The sequence below is a fragment of the Eurypyga helias genome, unplaced genomic scaffold, assembly GCF_000690775.1.
Source record: "Eurypyga helias isolate BGI_N326 unplaced genomic scaffold, ASM69077v1 scaffold16386, whole genome shotgun sequence".
NCBI lineage: Eukaryota > Metazoa > Chordata > Aves > Eurypygiformes > Eurypygidae > Eurypyga > Eurypyga helias.
The window spans coordinates 51,234-71,449 of record NW_010254866.1 but is presented as its reverse complement, the minus strand read 5'-3'; the positions used below and the strand labels follow the sequence as shown (position 1 = coordinate 71,449).

The window sequence follows — 20,216 nt, the reverse complement described above, 5'->3', positions numbered from 1 at the left end:
CAGAACTACCACTGCCTTGTCTACCAGATGGTTAAATTAAAATCCTATTTTCACCTGAAAACTCTGTCCCCCAAAGTAGGAGTCGCTTAGGTATCTAATGTGTGAAAATAGTATTTACCTCATTCTTTAACTTGAGGTATTTAGTGTAGTGTTCTAAACTGACAAACCCTTGGTGATATTTTAGAGACGGAAATACATCTTGTTCCATTTTAAATTGATTTTTGTATACTTGCTTTTATAGAAAAAAAATCTTCATTTTCTTTTGCAGTTTAACTTTGTTGGAAGAATCCTTGGGCCCAGAGGACTAACAGCTAAACAGCTTGAGGCAGAAACAGGATGCAAGATAATGGTCCGAGGGAAGGGCTCAATGAGGGACAAAAAGAAGGTAAGCTCTTGAGAAGCAGGAAGTAAAACAGTGCACCTGAAACTCATGTCCCCATGTTCTTACTTATTGTGTTCTTGCTATATGCTTTGTCATTGTTTGGTGTGTTTTACAGACTTAATAAACAGCGTACCCTACAGAAGTTAAATGTGCGTGCTCCACATTGGTGCAATTTGGAGTCTAGCTAGCAATTATGAAGTATTTTTCAGTTATAACTAACTTCTAATTGTGTCACGTTTCACAACGTAAAGGTAAAAACTGAAGTTAAATGTATTTTTCTAATGAAGAGCTGTTAACCTTAAAGGTGTTCTTAATAACTTCCTTCTGTTGAAATACCAAGCTAGTGATTTGTGCACATAGTATGGATTGGAAAAAATGACAAATGTATTTGTGGCAGGGAATTCTGAGTGAACCAAAAAGCACTGTGTTTCTAGATTTGTTTTCTGTTCAGGTGAAGTTGCAATGTAATTAGGGCTGTTTCTTGCCCTGTCCTGTAATATATGTGCTCTGCCCATATAAATAGGGAAACTACACTTTCAGGGCAGAGGGATCCTGAAAGTCAAGTTGATCTGGTGGTAAATCCTAGAAGTAATCTATTTTTGCAAGTTTATTTCTAGCTATTTCCCTCCACCTCTCATTACTACTGCGGAAGTTGCACTAGCATCTCTGCTGCAGGTTTGAAATGTGCACTTAACAGTACTCTTTTCCTCCTTATTCCCATAAGTATTATTTCTTTTGGTTCTTTGTTTAGAAAACCCCCTTTTCCTTATCTGATCAGCCAAATAATACATTCTGTTGATACGTATGTAGCACATAACTCAAATAGAAAGCTAATGTCTCCCCAGTTAAAAACGTCAGACATACCAGAGCTTATGGCTGTCACTTTCAAACTTCATTTGATGCCTCTTGTTTTCATAATCTGCTGTAATACTGTCACCACCTTTTCTCTTATCCAAAATATCTATAGGTAGAATGTTTAGATTGCCAGCTTTTGAGCAGAGATCTATTCTAACCTAGGGAGTTTTTGGTTGTCTAGAAGGATAGAGTGATACTGTCTTAAATGCTTGATTTATGAAGTTTTGGCTGTGGCTGCATTAATGCACAGACAAGTCCTACTGTTAAGGGGTTTTAAACTTTATATGGGGTAAATTGAATTAGTAGGGCTGATACTTGGTACAGGATTTTGAAATACAGATTTCCTGTAACTGGGGGGTGGTAGGGGACATGAAGATAACTGGGTATTAAAAATTCAGCATGCTTCACTCAGCATATACAGTTGTGTGGGTGAAGATGCTCCATTTTGAAGTCATGTGTATGGTTGCTAGTATGCAAACAATCTTAATTACATAGCTTTGTGACTGTTAATAGTAGTCAGATGTTTACATATTCAATTGTATTGTTCAAAAAAAAAAATCCTGAGGCAGGAGATTCAGTGAAAATACTGCCTTACTTAGCTTGCAAACTAAGAGAAGACTATTTTATCTACTCTTCAAAGCTAACACTTTTTGGCTGGTAGATTAATTAGACATTAAGACTTCTGTGATTACATGTGTAAAAGATCTTCACTATGTAGGACACACTTAAATTCTGTTTGCAACATATGAACTGTCAAACTGTCAGTTCAAAAGAAATACTGATACCTTAAAGTAAGTACTTAAATGTTCATTCAGCTTTTTGCCTATTTAAACATAGTTTGTAAAAGACATAATATTTTTATCAATAATATAATTCTTCATTTATGGGTAGAATTTAAGTTTATTGCTGCAAAGTCTTTGTTTTAGGAATGATAATTCTAGGTCAGGGTAGTTCATCAAGAGTTTGGTTATGTAACGTTTTTTTTGAATAAAAACATTTGTTTTGGTTCATTTATGTTCATAAATACCATAAGCTAAAATACTTTGGCGTCTATTCTTCAGAAAGCTTACAAGTATAGTTTGAGGCCCCAAGCTCCATGGTCTAGAAATAACATGTTGCAGTCAGTAATGAAGGTATGTAGATTTAAGATAGTCGTTAGCAGTGATGCTTTAACACATGAAAGGTTGGCTTTGCTGTGTAGAAGAGCACACTTAGTTGTGTGCAGACAGCTACGGTAGTGTGAACAGAAATAAAAACCCTCTGTTTTGAGGCCTCAATTTTTCTTCCGAAGAGACCCATTCCCCTGTAAATGTTTAATTTGCAGACCGTTTCATAGAAGGCACTTAAAAGAGTAAAGATGACTTTGGATTTCTGGAAGTTACTGTGTGTTCCTTGGCCCACATAGCATAATTTCCTCCCACCTCATCGCTGTCCTCCTTGTTCATGCTAGCCTGAACCAAAGTGGCCTAATGAGTTCCCCATCAGGCATGGTAGCCATTCCCAGGGTGTGACTAACAGTATATTTTTGTTGGAACTGTATAGCCATCATTCTCTGAATGCTTTTTATATTAGGACCCTTGAACATATGTCCAGCCACTGAGGACATTCTGTTTCTGTCCTATCAACAGGGCAGGCACTTTGCACCACCAGCCCGTGTAGGGCATGTGCGTGCACCGTGTCCTTTGTTACTCTTAGCTGCCAGCTGGGATAAGCACCTTCTCTGCAGTGTTCTTGGTCACCACCTCGTGTTGTGGCCTGTCCATTCAACATTCATATGGGTCCCGGAGTTTGTGAAATGTCCGTTACAGAATCACAGAATGGTGGATGTTGGAAGGCACCGCTGGAGGTTCTCTTGTCTAACACCCCTCCGCAAGCAGGATTGCCTCGAACAGGTTGCTTAGGACTGTGTCCAGGTGGCTGTTATATTTAGTGCCCATGACCTCCCACCACTGTGCTTCAGAACCTGTCCTCTCCTCTGGGGAGTCATCTTTCCAGATATCTTAGGAAGGCATACTGTCTGGGGAAGTGGTGTTTTTTGATTGATTTTTCCCCGCTTTCAGGTTTTGTTCTTTTTTCCTTTTTTTTGGTAGCTGTTCAAAGGATCCTGGGCAGTGTGAGGTACTGGAGTTTTGTCTTTGAGAAAAAGCTTAGAGGAGCTGAGACCTTATGAGTGACTCGCCTCTTAAGTTTAGTATGAAAAGAAAAGCTGCCTTCAACAAGGACAAGCTCTGTATGGCAGTTCAGCTAGAACTCTGAACACATTAAAAGCCACGGACTGATGCAGTCAGTGCTTTGGTGCCCATTACCTCCTCTAAGTTTTCTGTTGTCTGGTATTTTTGGAGCACAGAGTACTTGACCATTGATGATTTAATGAGAAAATATTGGAGGTGGTGTTCAATATTAAGTAGTTGAAAATATTTGAGTGACATAATAGTACAAGATTGGTTGTAAACCAGTCTTGAGTACCAAATAATTTTCTTGATAAAATCTATTTTCATGCTATCCATTCCTAATCTTTCTTTAGCTCTTTTGCTCTCCTGAGGTGATTTGTATTAGTCAGCAGTTTATTTTTTTCAGCCTGGATTTTTTGTTGTTATACCATTGGTTCCTGCTGTACGAATAATTTCGTAATCATTGATTGTGATGCATCCCAATAAGATGTTTCTTCTAAAAATAAAGATTTGGAAGCTGTATTCAAGACATAATGATCACAGAGACTCAAAGTAAGAATGAGTAATATCTATCAGTTTGAATAGTAAGTACACTTCGTCCTATTGGCGCTTGCCTCTTTTCCTGATGAATTAAGTTTACAGATGAACTCAGTCTTGCAGTGCAAGATGACCAACTTCCTTGACAGTCAGTGCCTTTTAATGATAATCACATTTTTCCTTTATTTTCTCAAGGGGCTTCTCTCTTTGCAGGTTCTACTTCAAAATGCTAATGCACTTCAAAGTGTAAAAAAAACAGTCGTAGTAGTGTTGTCTTAAGGAATGTTAGGTTGTTCTAATGGTTTTTCAAACCCCTTTCCTGTCATCTAAGGTCAATGCTATTTAGAAAAATGAGTATTCAAGATTTTTTCAACTTTTTTACTGAATTGCTTTGAAATATGGAGGAGATGATAAAGGTTAATTCATATGTATATTTTGTAGGTATATTTCGTATCTGCAAACCTGGTAGCCCAATGCTAGTTATAGAAGAAATCTTACTGGATGTGGGAAGGAATTAGTTACCAGTGGCAATTTGTAATGTCACTGCTATGTGGTACTAATTACCATCTTGTAACCTGTCCTTCTACGTTTGTCTTCCTACTTTACTAACAGTTGCAGAATCCAAGAGACAATACAGACTGACATGCTGGAAAATAAACCATGCAGATTTGCTTTGTAGAAAAACGTTACTCTCCTCTGTAAGCCTATGAACAGAAGTAGTGATAGAAATCTTTGTCACATGGCCACATTACTTGAACTAGCATCAAATCTAGAAACGTGCTGACAGATTTCCTCCAGAAAGCTAGGGAAATCCTGAAATCATTCGTATCTGAGTCTCAGCTGGTAATCAGAACATCTCTCCAGGCAGCTTTAGATAAATTTAAGATCAAAACCTTAATTACTGAGAGTATTGTGATTAGAGCCTGGAGGTACTTGAGGGAGATTATTGGGGAGGGGAGAGAGGTGTTGCAGGCATTCATCAAAAGCTAATGAATGTGTAACTTTATTAAGACCAAGACCTTTTTTGCTTAGTCTGAATGCACCTCTCATTAGGTAGTGAGGGAAAACCAGCAATTTTCACACCAGTCAAAGAATAATGCTTAATAAAAAGGAAGTCTGTCCAGTGATGGGTAAGCAAAACATTGTTTTTTGTCATCTCCTGTGTCTTACATGAATTCCATTGACACACCTGTAGGGACTCAGCTCTGTGCTCCTAAAGACATTGACTGCCATTATCTCACTTAGAGGAGTATGCAGCCTTAACTGTGTCAGGCTGCTGGCTTGTGGCAGTCTTGGTCAACTATGTTGTTTTTCCCATTTCTTCCTACTTGCAGGGAAGAATACCTTCTAGAACGGTGTGTGATGACAAGACATCAATAATTTTTACTTGTTTTTACTGAAGAGTTGTGGTGGTCTGGTGAAGTTTCCACCGACTGGAAAAGGGGAAACATAACCCGCATCTTTAAAAAGGGAAAAAAGGAGGATCCAGGGAACTACAGGCCAGTCAGTCTCACCCTTGTGTCTGGCAAGACCTCTCTCACGAGACCCCACCCGCAGTACTGTGTCTAGCCCTCAACAAAGAAGGTTATTGACCAGTTGGAGCGAGTCCAGAGGAGGGGCTACAAAGATGCTCCGAGGGCTAGAGCGCTTCTCCTGTGGGGACAGGCTGGGAGAATTGGGCTTGTTCAGCCTAGAGAAGACAAGGCTCTGGGGAGACCTTATTGCAGCCTTCCAGTACCTGAAGGGGCTACAAGAAAGCTGGGTGGGGGACTTTCTACAAGGGCCTGTAGTGATAGGACAAGGAGTAATGGGTTTAATTTGGAAGTGGGGGTGGTTTAGATTAGGTATCAGGAAGAAGTTCTTCCCGGAGAGGGTGGTGAGGCACTGGAACAGGTTGCCCAGAGAAGCTGTGGATGCCCCATCCCTGGAAGTGTTCAAGGCCAGGCTGGATGAGGCTTTGAGCAACCTGGTCTAGTGGAAGGTGTCCCTGCCCATGGCAGGGGGGTTGGAACTAGATGATCTTTCAGGTCCTTTCCAACCCAAACTGTTCTAGGATTCATGAGGAGGCATCTCACGATAGACAGAATTATTTTCTTATGATTAGTTATTTCAGAGAGAGAGGCATGTAGCATGTATATGCAGTTATAAATTTGAAGAACTCCATTCCTTCCTCCACTGCAACAGATAGTCTGTTGCACTTTTCTCTGTATTAGATATTTTGAACTGATTTGTGATTCCTGACCTACAGCTTAGTTCTTCCTACATCACTGTTCACCTTGAAAGCAGAAATTATGTAAGGTTTTACGAAAAACAAGCTCTCTCTTAGTACCAATCTTGACCTTTGGCTAGTGCAGGGTTGTCACAGTAAATAGATAATTCCATTTCTTTGGGAGTCTACACTTTGGCGTTTTTAATAGTGAAGCTAAAAAGGGCCTAAAAAATACCTACTTGGTACCTACACAAAGCTTGAGGAAAATATTAGAGTGGAAAAATTTAACTGTCTTGTGATCAGGATATTTTACTATGCTTGCTTGTGTATAGAATAGAAGTATTCTATATGTGTAATATTTTAATACCTTTTAGTCTATGAAATACCATCAAATACACTTTGGTTTCCAATGGAAAGTCTTCAACATTCAGTTTAGCTTACAAAGTGAAGTTACTGACATTAAATAATATGTACTGTGCAGTGTGTCTTGTTAAACAAGCCCTATTACTGCTACCCTAATTATAGGATGCTCAACTTCTACCTTCTGTGAAAAGTACTATCTGGGAACAAGTAACAAAGCTATGGTGCTGACACACATGATGAAATGGAATATATTTAACATATGGTTGCAAATGGTAAAGTTCTGTGTTTCACAATGAAAAGGTGACTAGCCATCAGTATTCTTGGGAATAAATTGCATGACTCAGGCCTGTTGTCTCTAAAATCTGCCTCTACACTCAAGCATGCTGCTGCTGTGTGACAAATTCACATATCCTTGTTGAGAAGTCATAGCCATGGTTTAGAATGGCTTGTAAGTAGTTGCAAAGATGGGTTTTGTTTGAATGTTTGTCCAGCAAGTTACAAATAATGGAAGAAAAGAAATTCTTGAAGTGACTGAACATTGGCATGTGAAAGTGAAAAGCTTACTAGTAAGTAATGAGAATGAAAAAATCCCCTCTGGCAATGCCAGCAGGGTTTCTGAAGGTCAGATGCTTACTTTTACATTTAGAACTCTAACTTGTCAATATCACAGAATCACAGACTGGTTTGGGTTGGAAGGGACATTAAAGACCATCCAGTTCCAACCCCCCTGCCATGGGCAGGGACACCTTCCACTAGACCAGGTTGCTCAAAGCCTCATCCAGCCTGGCCTTGAACACTTCCAGGGATGGGGCATCCACAGCTTCTCTGGGCAACCTGTTCCAGTGAGTCAACATTTCTGAGTGTGACAGTCAAGCCAGTTCTTTTATCCACCGAGTGGTTCACCCATTAAATCCATGTCTCTTCAATTTAGAGACAAGGATGTAATGTGGGACAGCATCAAGTGCTTTTTGCACAGATCCAGGTAGATGATGTCAGTTTGCTCCATCATTACGGATACCATTTGTTATAATTAATTGACTTCTGCTTACTGGAAACTTGCTGGCTGAGGCCGTGTGGAGTGGCAGTTCAGCATGTTGGATGTGCTGGATTGTGCTTGGTTAACTTTTCTTGCACATGAATGCTGCAACTTGACTGTGTAAGAGTGCCAAATTGATGGTTACTGTCACGTGTATAATCACAGAAGTTAATAGCAATTATGTTAAAAGTCATTGTATGAGCAGACTGCTCAGCTGAGGTTGAGGTAGAGCATGTTGCTGAATCCACTGCATTCAGTTTATAAACTTTTAATAGATGCTTACATAAGGCATTCAGAATGCAGTAGTTGAGATTTGGAAGCAATTGACCAGCATTTAGCATATTCTACAGTGACATTTCCTCTAAGCATACTTTCTTGTAATTATGCATGCCTGCATTAAGTCTGATTTCTCAAACTGATTTCATCAAACTTGGGGAGACTTTCTTCATACCTAAATTTTGTCCAGTGTGTTAAATGACCATTTGTTCTTAAACTAACTTTAAACAAAATTGTTGTCTTCATGTGAAGTTATTACTGAACTTACATATTCAACATACCACAATTGCCATTTTCATACCCGGGGAAGAACATAACATTTTAAGCTGTATAAGAATTTGTATGTAGTCATGTGGTGAAGAAAAATCCTCTAGCTTAGAATCCAATCTATTTAAGAATATACTTTGTGGTCGATACCACTTTGCCTTTCTAGAGGTTCATTGTAAAACATAAGATGTAATGAAAATAGTTTTGGTTCCTTGTAACCTAGTAATTTTTTTTCAGTAGTGAGTACTTTAGAAAATAGGCTTTTCTATTCCAATTTTAAAACCTTTATTGCATTTGTAACCACTTATTTTGAATTCAGGAGGAGTTGTAAAGATGCATTTTATTAGTATTATTTTTTTATTAAAGAATTGTTGAAGCATTGCGTTTTTCCCTTTCTACCCACATAACAGCAGCCTCTTCAGCTATGTGCCTGGTAGTCTGGGATTGGTGACCCTCTGAAAAGATAGGAGTTTACACTATTAGGTAATAAAAAAAAAAAAGATCATCACGGGGAAAAAAAATTCCTCTTGGCAAATTACTGATTTAATTACATAATTAAATGCTAATGGCTGACTAGTAGAAACTATATTTCAGGAAATTTGGACGGCAGCAGTGTTGAAGGTAACAGATGTTATTTCTTGAATTACTGCTGACTGAAGGCTGGCTGCTTTTAAGCCTGTTTCTGGGGCTTTGTAGTCCAGAGTCTCTAGAGTATAATCTTTGAAATCTTACCTGCATGCATCTTTTCTTTAAGTAAAAAAAATCCAGTTCACATTGACAGTAGTGAAGGATACAGTGTAGGCACAATTGGCTTAGATATTTGTGGGAATGTGAATATTACAAGAAGAGAATATTTTCCTTAAGTTTTATATTAGAGTTGACAAATACTTCAGACAAGAAGTAATTTATTATAGAAGTCTTTTCACTTAACGGTCTGAAGAATGCTCTTGAAGGACGGAAAAATGTATGTGCCTGAGGGCCTTAAGAATTATTGCGGAGCAATATTAGTCTTTCAGAAAACATTAGTGATATGTATCTGATGCAATGCATCTTCTAGATAGGTTGATTTCATACGTACCTTTGCTTTTTATTGGCTACGTACTGAATATATCCAGTATATATTGGATAGATTTCTGCATGGGCTCAAAATCTACTCAAAGCTGTAACTCTTTATTAACACTCCTAAGTTGTGTTTTCCAGTGTAATGGGAAAAGTAGCTGAAGCCTTTGACTGTGGTTGACATTGATATCCAAACTTGATTGTATGTGGTTATGTTCTGAGCGCAGTTTAATTGGTAAATAGTTAACTTGTTTCTGCACTAATTAGAAATGGAAAGAACTGACTGAATGACATTAAAGAAGTTTTTTTGTTCCCGGCACTGGAAGCTGCAGACTGGAGGAGTGTAGTCAAAGCCATGCTAGTAGAAACCAACTTGTATTTTATTTCCTTTTACTTTTTTTTTCCTGTTGGTTCCTTGTGAGCAAAAGACTTAAGAGAATCTAGATTATCTTGAAATTGGAGAGAAGTAGCACCAAGTATAGTGGAAAAAGTATGTATCAAGGGAATCTTGAATCATTGCTGAGCATCTGTGTATAAACAAGTGTCTTTCATAAATTAAAATTCTATGTCTGTTGAAGAGTAATTGACTCATCTTTAATCTGTACTATAGTAGAAACTGCCTTTTGCATAATTACTCCTAAGCTTTTGTTAGATGGGAAGCACAGGGAGTGTTAGTTGTGTTTATAGAAAGTTGACTGAGCTACAGCTCACAGCTGTTTGTATCTGGGGTTTGAATAGAAATTTTGAAAGGCTTGTGGGACAATTCATACTGAACTGTTTTGAGGTATTGACAAAAATGTCTGCAAACATCTATCTACTTTTCACTTTGTCTAGCAAAGTAGTGAAAGAAGTGAATGGTTTAAATAATGAATATCTGCTGTAACCTGGAAGTTTTTCTATACTTACTGAGCAGAAAAATAGGAAAGAGAAGTTACTGAACTAGGCGAGACTTTGTTTTTGCAGAGTGTGGGCATTCTTATGTACAGTCATATCATTTCTTACAACTGTAATCTTCTGTTGTTGGGGTAGTAGTGTTGAGCATTATCTAATAGTTCTAAACGAGGGATTTGATTCTTGTGAGATTCCACAAATGATAGATTCAGGGATATTTCCCTATCTCCATGATGCCCTATGAAGGACAACTAGTGGTTTTGCAGACTTTTCCACTCTTCTCATTTATCAGCACCACTAAACTCTGGATTCTAGGTATTTCTGGGCTAGAACCTTGATCTGTTGGGCTGCCCTTCAGCAGATGATTTTGTATATGCCTGGCTTTTTTTGACCTTTCTTAAGAATTAATGTTGTGATTATAAACTTGCTTACCAGAAATCATTTGTGGTCAGGGTTGCGTTTTGAATGTGTTTCATGAGTGTTGTGAAACTGTGTTTGGATTTCTGTGTGGGAAACACTGTACTTAATTTGAGACTCACAGGAATTTCCCTGTCCTGCGTGAGTCATAGAATCATAGAATGGTTTGAGTTGGAAGGGACCTTAAACACCATCTAGTTCCAACCCCCCTGCCATGGGCAGGGACACCTTCCACTAGACCAGGTTGTTCAAAGCCTCGTCCAGCCTGGCCTTGAACACTTCCAGGGATGGGGCATCCACAGCTTCTCTGGGCAACCTGTTCCAGTGCCTCACCACCCTCGCCAGGAAGAACTTCTTCCTGATATCTAATCTAAATCTCCCCACTTTCAATTTAAACCCGTTACCCCTTGTCCTGTCACTACAGGCCCTTGTAATGAGTCCCCACCAGCTTCCTTGCATCCACTTAAATGGAGGGCTTGAGGCAGAACCAGTTGATTCAGGGGGAGAAGCAGCCTGCATCTTTACCGAGTAGGTATCAATTCTTGGCAGCTCTTGAATCTCCAAATTTTTGGGAGCCTGTCGGCAGGCAGGATACTGGTGGTTGTTTACCATTCTGGATATGGCTTTTTAGGGTCAGATTTAGCAGTTTTACAGAGGCTGATAGGAAGGCTCTTTTGCTTGGAGAAAAAGAATGAACACAAAATAAGACACCAGTATTGCTGAAGCTAAAAAATTACAAATCAAACATTTAGAAAATAAAGATATTTGACTTTCTGCTTTATTGCTTTCCAGGTAGAGGCAAGTAATCTGTATTTCATTGTGGTAACATACTGACTGTAGTGTGATGTGATAATGTGACTTTTTCAACTTGGAAGAGTCAACTGTATGATAACAGTCACAAATTTCAATTCCTATAATGTTTGAGTGGTTTGCCACTTAAACTTGGTTTCAGATGGTGAGAGTATTCCACTTTTCTCGGATCTCTTGGCTCTGTTAGTATTTGTCTTGCCTAGACTTGGATTAAGATGGCTGTTATTAAGCACAGGTTACCCTTTTGCTAGGTATGGCTTACAGTACAGTATATTAAGGATATGAATGAAATGCAAGTCGCAGTGTAGATGTTGATAGATATGCAGTGAGGCAGTATCCTTACTTTAGAGTTTATCCAGCTATAGTTGCAAGATTTTATTGTTGGTCCTTACACTTTTGAGAGAGGGTTTTATTGACAGGCATTCCCACATTTTTATTAGCCTTTTCTGAGAGTAATTAGCCTATTCTGTCTGCTAATTATTCACATTTTTTGCATCTTTTTGGGCAGTAAATGGGGAACATTTTGGTGAACGTAGGATTCACTGAAGTGCATGCACACTGTGGCTGTATCTTGAAAAACCCCATGTGCTTCAAACTCAGCAATTCAGTTTAAAGTGTTAAGTACCTGCATGAAAGGATAAAAACTCATTCAAATGTTTGTTAAGGCCAGGTACACAAATCTGGTTTTCTGTTAAAAGAAACTTGTTAACTCTTACAGTAGTAGAACACTTAACTTATCAATGACCAGTACTGAATTTGTTTGGAGACTGTTTTAACTTGATAGAATCTGATGTTCTCAGTAAATTGACTGATTTGATTGTTTGTTCATAGCGAGTTTGTGGCACTTCACGGAATATTCATAGCTGTGTGAAGAATTTGTTAATGTGAGTAATTCTTGAATGTAATTTGTATCATAAATCAAATCAGTACTGTATTCCTACAAGACAACTAAAATCTTGTCCTCTAACCTTAATAGCCTGAAATGAAGAAAACATTAGGCTGGTGTTGAAAGTAAAATCTGCAAAACAGTGACTACATTCAGGCAATAGCTCGTGTGTGCCTGACAGAGTGGAATAACTGGCAGCTGAACTAACAGGAAGACTCTGGCTATAATGAAACAATGGGAATATCAAATTCTTAGTTGGTTTCATTACAATATATTATAGAATTATGTAGAAAACTTGATGAGAGTGAGTGGAATCAGTACAGGGAGGAGGTGGCTACTTGGTACAAAAACGTCATGAATTTGCCACAGATTTGCTGGGAAGCACCAGGATGTTTTCATGAGGGAAGAACTAATGTATTTGGGGAATAAACATATGCACAGTGGTGTAGAGAGCAATCTGAAATAACATCATAGTAAGAGCTATTGGAGATTTTGTTCCCTTGAGTCTTTGTAGGGGTTGGGGTTTGGTTTTTTTTTTTTTGGTCGTCTTTCATGAACTTCCTTGTTTCATAAGTTACATTCATTTACCTTGTTTTTGCATACATCTCCTCTAGGAGCTATCCTCTTTGGCATACAGCAGGGGGTACTGTGTCCAGTTCTCAGTTCTGGAGCCCTCAACATCAGAAGGATATTGACTGGTTGGAGGGAGTCCAGAGGAGGCCACAAAGATGCTCAGAGGGCTGGAGCACCTCTGCTATGGGGACAGGCTGAGAGAGTTGGGCTTGTTCAGCCTGGAGAAGAGAAGGCTCCAGGGAGACCTTATTGCAGCCTTCCAGTACCTGAAGGGGCTACAAGGAAGCTGGGGGAGGGGACTTTTTACAAGGGCCTGTAGGGACAGGACAAGGGGTAATGGGTTTAATTTGGAAGTGGGGAGTCTAGTGGAAGGTGTCCCTGCCCATGACGGGGTTGGAACTAGATGGCCTTTGCGGTCCCTTCCAACCCAAACTATGATTCTCTGGCTATCTTTTCCCATCTTAGTTCTTGCTGACTTCCTTCTCAATGATTGTGTGCGTTATAATAATTTTAATAAAAGGAGGGTTAATTTCTACGGTGCTTCATTTATCCTCTGAAAATATGAGATGCTGTGAAAGTGCACTGAACTGGGATTTGTTTTTTCACAATGCTTTATATATTCGCATGAAAGTAGCAAATGATATAAACACTGGAGTTAATAGTGTTACAACAGGGGGACTTGAGTAATTCAAGCAAGGAAGATAAACATGAGGCATAAGAAAATTAATCACAGACTTCTTGTGCTACTAAGTAATTAACAGTTAAAATCATTTAACATGCAGAAGAACATCTAAAAGGGAAGAAAAATCCAAACACAAATGTATAAGAAAATATTTCTGAAGAGTCAGGTTGATTGGTGAATTTGCACAGTTTACTTGCTTTAAAGTTACTGGAATGTGAACTCCGAGTGTAGTAGCTTTTGAAGAGATGGAGAGTGTGAAGTGGTGTGGAGAGTTGATAGTGATGTTGCCCTCAGTCTTGGCTAGAGGTTTCTGTAGGTAATTTGTAGGTGTGACATAAGGAATGAATGAAACTTAAAGGTTAATGTTAATTGGTATCTCAGCTAGAATTCTTGAGATCCCTTTTGATTACTCACTGAAGTAAAACAGGCAGTGTAATTAGGAAGCAAACTGTGTCCTGGCTTTAATGCATCATTTTGCAAGTATGCTAGTGGTGGTTTTCCATGCACAAATGGAAGGAATTTTTATTCAGGAGCAGAGAACAGCCTGTCAGTTGGATGTCTTGATCTGGCATGTGGCCAGTGAGTGCATGTAACCTAAATTTTTGTTTACAATACCAATTATGTCAATTATGATAATAGATTTTTCTGTGGTTAGTAATTCTGTTGCAGGTGTTACTTTTTCCCCCCCCAATCTTTTTAATCTTATCAACACTGTGGATAGTAATTTATCTTAAGAAAACTTTTTCCAGCTCAAAAGCTAGCAAAATCAGACCCCTGTGTTATGAATGAAAAGCTGAAAATTGGTCTTTCTATTCTCCTGTCCTCTCTGGATTTAGTCTGAGTCTTGTATAAGTATCATCCCTGCAGTCTGGAGCTCTGGGGACAGTTCCCAAAAATCCTGTCCAAAGCATGGACATGGTCTCCTGGTTCTCAGTATTTTTTTTTTCTCCATGTCAAAATGCTTGTTCCTTTTCTGTCTATTGGATCTTTAACCTCTGGACGACAGATCCTGGTATTTGGGCCTAGATGAGTACTTCTTTTTTTCCCTTAGTGTGAGCTTGTATCTTAATGTATTTGTCCTTAGTGCATCTGCTGTGGTGGTGCATGGAAGTGTAAGGTAAGAAGTGCTGACGGCACCTACTCTGTTCTGTGGGAAAGCTGCTTTTTGCTGTAGCAATTGCAATCTTACCTTCAATAAGGGAAAAACAGTTTTTTGAAAGATGGGACCCCTAGCACATTAATGCCAACTCTGTCGTTGTTTGTGTGCAGTTTGTAGTACTTTAATAAATGGTTATCTGGAATGTTTGGTCCCGCAGCGGTGGAGAAACGATTAATGCTTCCCTGGCAATCAGACGTTGCTGAAGGATTGGAATGCCAAACCACATTTAGCTGACTGTCTGAATCTACCTGAAGTATCTGATTGATTTAATTGACCCACCTGACAGAATTATTTGGGTGCCACTTAAGATGCAGTGCTATTGATTTCAAATGCCCCACATATTTGCAACCATATGTATTCAAGGGACTTTAATTTTTAGAGTGCTGGGGGTCTGGGAAGTATCTTATTTTAACTAGCTTGCTGAACTGAGAAAAGATACTCTAATATATATTTTGATGAACTAAATGCTAGTAGTTGACAAAGAAATGCAAGGTTTAGAATGAATTTGTACAGAGGGAAGTATAGGTTGTTTTGTGTTGATAATATATGTTATATTCACTCTCTGTCTAGTGAGTAAGTCATCTTCAAATGACCAAGCAGTCTTTCAGGTGGCTTTGAAACAATCATTTATGTTTCAAGTTGACAATGCTGAAATTGAATGTTCACTTAGATTTTGACTGTCAGAGAGACCTAGAACTTGCCTGGTAACACACACTGACTCATAACAGCATTAATCAGAAAAGGTCTTAAGGTAAGTTGTATTACAAGCCAAAATAAGTGATGTTACAGTAGTTAAATTGGTTTGAAATACTGAAACTAATCTGGAAGTTAGTCAGGATGTGGTGAAGAGGCAAGGGTATTGCAAATGCCAGATTTCTTTTTGCAGACTGACTAGTGAATTTTTTCAGTGTCCAGCCTTTGAAGTGATACCTTCAAGTTAGCTTGAAATGCACCTTTTTGGAATAGTTAAATTGTTACAAAATTAACCTTACCTTAAAAAAAAAAAAAACACTTCTCCATTTCTAAGAAAAAGCAGTTACTTTAAATTTACTGCCTTCTATATGCACCTGAAGAAACATGTTTTGAAGATAAAAACACATTTCCTATTGATTCTGTGTTGCAGTTCTCTTAAGGAAGTCTGATTTTATTTGGTTACTGCAGGCTTCAGACCTGTTATTTGCGGTCTAATTGAATGTGTTTCATGACTTGTAGTAGAAGAATCTACCAGGTAGAATAAAGTGTAATGGTTTAAAATTAATCATATGTGGTCTGTTACTTGTGTTCCAATTAAATCCACTTTCAGTTGCCTGTTTTGCAAGTTGGAGTATTAAGTATAATAACTTTGCGTAGATAATGCTGTGCCTCCAATCTTACCAAATGCAGAAACTGGCCAGAATCTGGCATTTTGAGTATGCTTTTCCAATCCTGTCCATTCACAGTAGCAGATACCAGATTTTTCCAGCGTCTTCCTTGGAGAACCACATAATAGATGGGGGAGTGTTTGCAGTGGCACCACTGGGAGGGAATATTTGGGTTCCCCTGTCAGCAGTTATCATTCTTTGCATCAGGCTGGAGTGGGTTGGAGTTCAAATGGGCAGGTTACATGTGCTGCTCAAACTGTTATTTATAGTGGCCCTTAGGGAAGAAGCAACAGAAAGGATATATACACTGGGAGGGCAACAACAGAAAGGTGCCAGGTTTGCCTCATTGGCTGGTTAGATAAGGCTTCTTGATTGCAAGAGGAGGGAAAGATAAAATCAAGTTGAACATTTAAAGGGAGGGAGGGGAAATGGAGCAAATTTGAAGACCCTCAAAATGTCAAATAATTTGTCACACACATTCATCTGCTAGCTCATAAACGTCAGTTCTTGTAAAAAGCATTTCCAGCTTTTCCTTGGATCTAACTTTCCAGAAGGTTTCAGGGTATACAGCTGAGTTTCAGAGTTCAACTGATTTTTTCAGTTTTTTTAAAGACCTCTGAATCAGTCATCTCTTGTAATTTTTGCTGCTCTCCTAACCTTGAAAAAGGATTGTTGCTCTTGCGAGAGACATCTTGAAGGCTGGTTGGCAATCATGGAATCCAACTAGGAAAGCATTTTTATTTACTTCAGTTACCTGGCATGAAAGCTAAGCCTTAGGAAAGAACTGTTTCAGCTGCCTTTGTTAGCGTATCCACAGATGAGTCACTGACAGCACAGGTTTGCTCTTGGGGATCTTTTTTCCCTTCCTCTTAGCTTGGAGGTGACTTTGTGATCATGTAGAGAAACAACCAACCCACTCCTGCCCCCATCCCATTTTGTTCTTGCTTTTTTAGAATTGCAAGAGCAAGCTTTCAGACTGCCAGTGCCAGACCACAGTTGTGGGTTGCAAATGTTTTACAGACTAGTCCATCTAATATTGCAGTAGTTCTGCTTTTCTGGACATTTCAGACCTGCTGCCAAACATCCTTTCCCACCATTTTAACCTGGATCTCTTAACAGTGGGCTGCTTCTAGAGGCCCGTGGGATGTGCCACAAAGAATGAAGCTCACGTACGAGGTTTAGGTGCGTGACACTGTAAGCCTGCACTTCTGTTAGAACATAGATGTGGGCCCTCAAGAAAACCAAGAGGGGCGGTTGGTCAAAATGGCTATCCTTGCCAAAATTACAACCATGTGGTTTCATAGTGCCTTTCTTCATATTTTCAGTATCCAATAAAAAAAAATATGTTCAATAATTCTGCATTTTTAGCTTTGAAATCTATTGCTAACACAGTATTGTGAAACATACAAACTAAGGAGTTTTTGTTAATTTGAAGATGCAGTGAGCTTAGGTACTGATAATAACAGTAGTGGGAAAAGTGCCCAAGGAATATGATATTTTGTTGCAACTATCATGTATATATTAAATTAATTCTAAGATCGTTTTCATTCCCTGATGAGCTGTGTTCTGGTTAATGCGCACTCCAGAGTCTGCTCCTAAAGCCCTGATAAATGCAGTCTCTTGGAATGTTTTTAAGACAATGGCTATTTAATGAATAGCTTGTGTGTACAGGAGAAAAGAATGAGCTTGATTGCTTACAGTCTGACATTTGAAAAAGCATTTTTTTAGATCTCTTGTATTTGCATATCTAATTGCTATGTAATCAAAACTAAGTGAACTGTAGCTACTTGAAACCAAAAAATGAAAGGCAATCATCTTTACAGGGAGAAATATCCCACTCATATGCAAGCCTGTCTGAATATTAGAATTATATTCTTCTTGTGTTTAATTATAGGTGTCTGACTGAGCAGTAAATTTATGCCTCTGTATTAAAGGAGTGAATGTGACCCTGAAACATCAGCTTTCCTTTGTTGAAGCAAAGCGTTGGCATTGAGAGAACTTAGCAGTGTTGTGTATTTTGGTGATAAGGGATTGTGCCAGAATAGCTGTTAATTACCTGCTTTGTTTGATATGGAAAGTAGTGGTTCCGCACTTTTCTTCCACCAGTGACAGTACTCAATTAAAACTTGTATTAAACAGTGATAATGCCCTCGTTTATCTGGTGGAGAAGATGTGAGGTGAAGAAAATTAACAGGATTTTTTCAACTGTGTGGAGGCGGCTTTGTTTTTTCTTCATGAACCTAGTTACAGTAAAGTAAAACGAGTTTTGACTTCGGGGTGGGGGTGTGGGGTTATGGGTTTTGGTGTTTTGGGATAATTTTTTTAATCTCTTCATGACTTTTAATTTTGCACTTTGCTAATCGTGGCTGCAGTAGAAGTTAAAAATACCCTTAACTCTAATGTGGAGGTTATAAAACTAAAAGATCTATTCCAAGTAATTCCTCTGTGTGAAGCGTCTGAGCTTTTGCATTCCAAGTATTTGAAGCATGTTTTCTAATGTAGTTGGTTTTCACAGCTTTTGTTCATATTTATTTTATAAAGAAACTTCCTCAGGTCTGATCTTGCACGTTTTTGTAATCGTTTAGTATTTTACATTTGTTAAATATGTGACAAAATGGAATGCAGTATTTTGGGTGGGAACCCTTCAGTCTGAGATAGGATTTTCTAAGTATTAGCTATGGTTTGCATATCTAAACAGCAATAGCAAGCCAGGATTAAGGCGAGGAAGTTAACGTAAAGGAAAGATCTGGCAATATGTGTGGATCGTTCAGGTAGCAATGCTGAAGAATAGAGTGAAATTAAAAACATATGTAACGCATCAGTAGACCATAAGAAAGGGTATAGAATTGTTACATAAGACTTCAGTGTTTTTTCTTTCATTCATCCAAAGAAATTAAGGAATGGCTTGGTTGCTTTACAAAGTTTGGAAGATCCGTGTTCAAGCTTGAGCAGCTTTATTCTGGAGTGAAAGCTGAATGTTTGATGCTAGACTAATTTGGCCAAAAATGTGAAACAGTAAATGAAAAGGAGTAATTACTGTAAGAGCTTTAAAGTGTGTATACAAAATTCTTTTGAAGATCTCAGTGGATATGTCGATGCATGGTAATTCAACTAGAACTTCAGAGCTTCAAGCTCAGGTGAACAGAGGTCACATGCAGAAAGTAAGATTGATTGCGTGCAATAATTAGGCACAATTAATAAAGTTTGTGCAGAAGGTATATTGCATGTACTGAATGGTTCGGAGTAATAACTAGTCTTACATATAAACTTAGAATTAAGCAAAGAAACACAATCATTGCAGATAAAACAGTACCTTAAAAGGCTTTGGAAGGTGTGGAAAACTTCATTTTCTTTTGTTGAAAAGCTGAATGGAGTATCACTGTTAAAGAGCAGAAAGCTAGCTTTTAGTTGCTAGTGGAACTTTGTAATCTCACAGAACACAAGCAAACTGCAGTGAAAAGTTCTATATGAATTTATCATGGTTTACAGAAAGAAAACTAAAAAGCAGTGGTTAGATCTCATAAATAGCATGCTTTTGAAGTGGTGCTTTTCTTTTGAAGTAAATGTTTTCTGGGCATGTTAATTGATAAATTCAATGAAATTATTTAATTGCTTATAATTAGCAATAAATTTTCATGACTATTGATTAGATTTTCTTTAGATAGTTCACAAAGTCAATAAATATACATTTATTTCCACTCGCCACACATTTCCCCTTTCATACAAAGTAAATGGTGATAAGCAATAAATAAGGATTTGATAAGGTGTTTTATGATCTGACTTTTTAAAAAATGGAATGATCTCTGTGCATTTGTTTAACTGTTTTTCCTATTTTCTTCTGCACTGTAAAATAAAAAGTGGAATGTGAATTTGAGGTGCATTTAGATTAGTAGAATTATTTCATGGCATAGTAGTGCTGAAACACTGTATTAGTATAACTGTGTTAGCTCATCCGTATGGTATTAGGTTCTGCAGTGGTTAATAGCTTCTGTGATCAGACATGATCATAGAACAGTCCTTTCACTTTATAGGTGAGTGTTGCAACTTGCACTGTCCAGTCACAGGTAGTTTTTCTAGTATGGAAGCTAGTTTGTTGGGGCTTCCTTAAACTGACTTACATCTATTTAGTTTAAACCTGTCATAAAAAGCTGAGGACTATGAAAGCCAACCGTATCCTGGGCTGCATCAGGAGAAGTGTGGCCAGCAGGTCAAGCGAGGGGATCCTCCCCCCTCTACTCTGCTCTGGTGAGACCCCACCTGGAGTGCTGTGTCCAGCTGTGGA

The 20,216-nt window shown here is 38.4% G+C and overlaps 1 protein-coding gene across 1 annotated transcript in view; it reads left to right on the top strand.

Annotated features, from left to right (window-relative positions):
• Positions 1-268: 268 nt before the first annotated feature.
• The window catches only part of LOC104510799 (protein quaking-B), a gene marked incomplete at both ends in the record, with an annotated part of 42,993 nt that continues 23,045 nt past the window's right edge, over positions 269-20,216 (top strand). The window contains one exon of the mRNA XM_010153160.1: positions 269-385. Within this exon, the coding sequence (XP_010151462.1) occupies positions 269-385 (117 nt within the window). The remainder of the gene's footprint in view (positions 386-20,216) is intronic.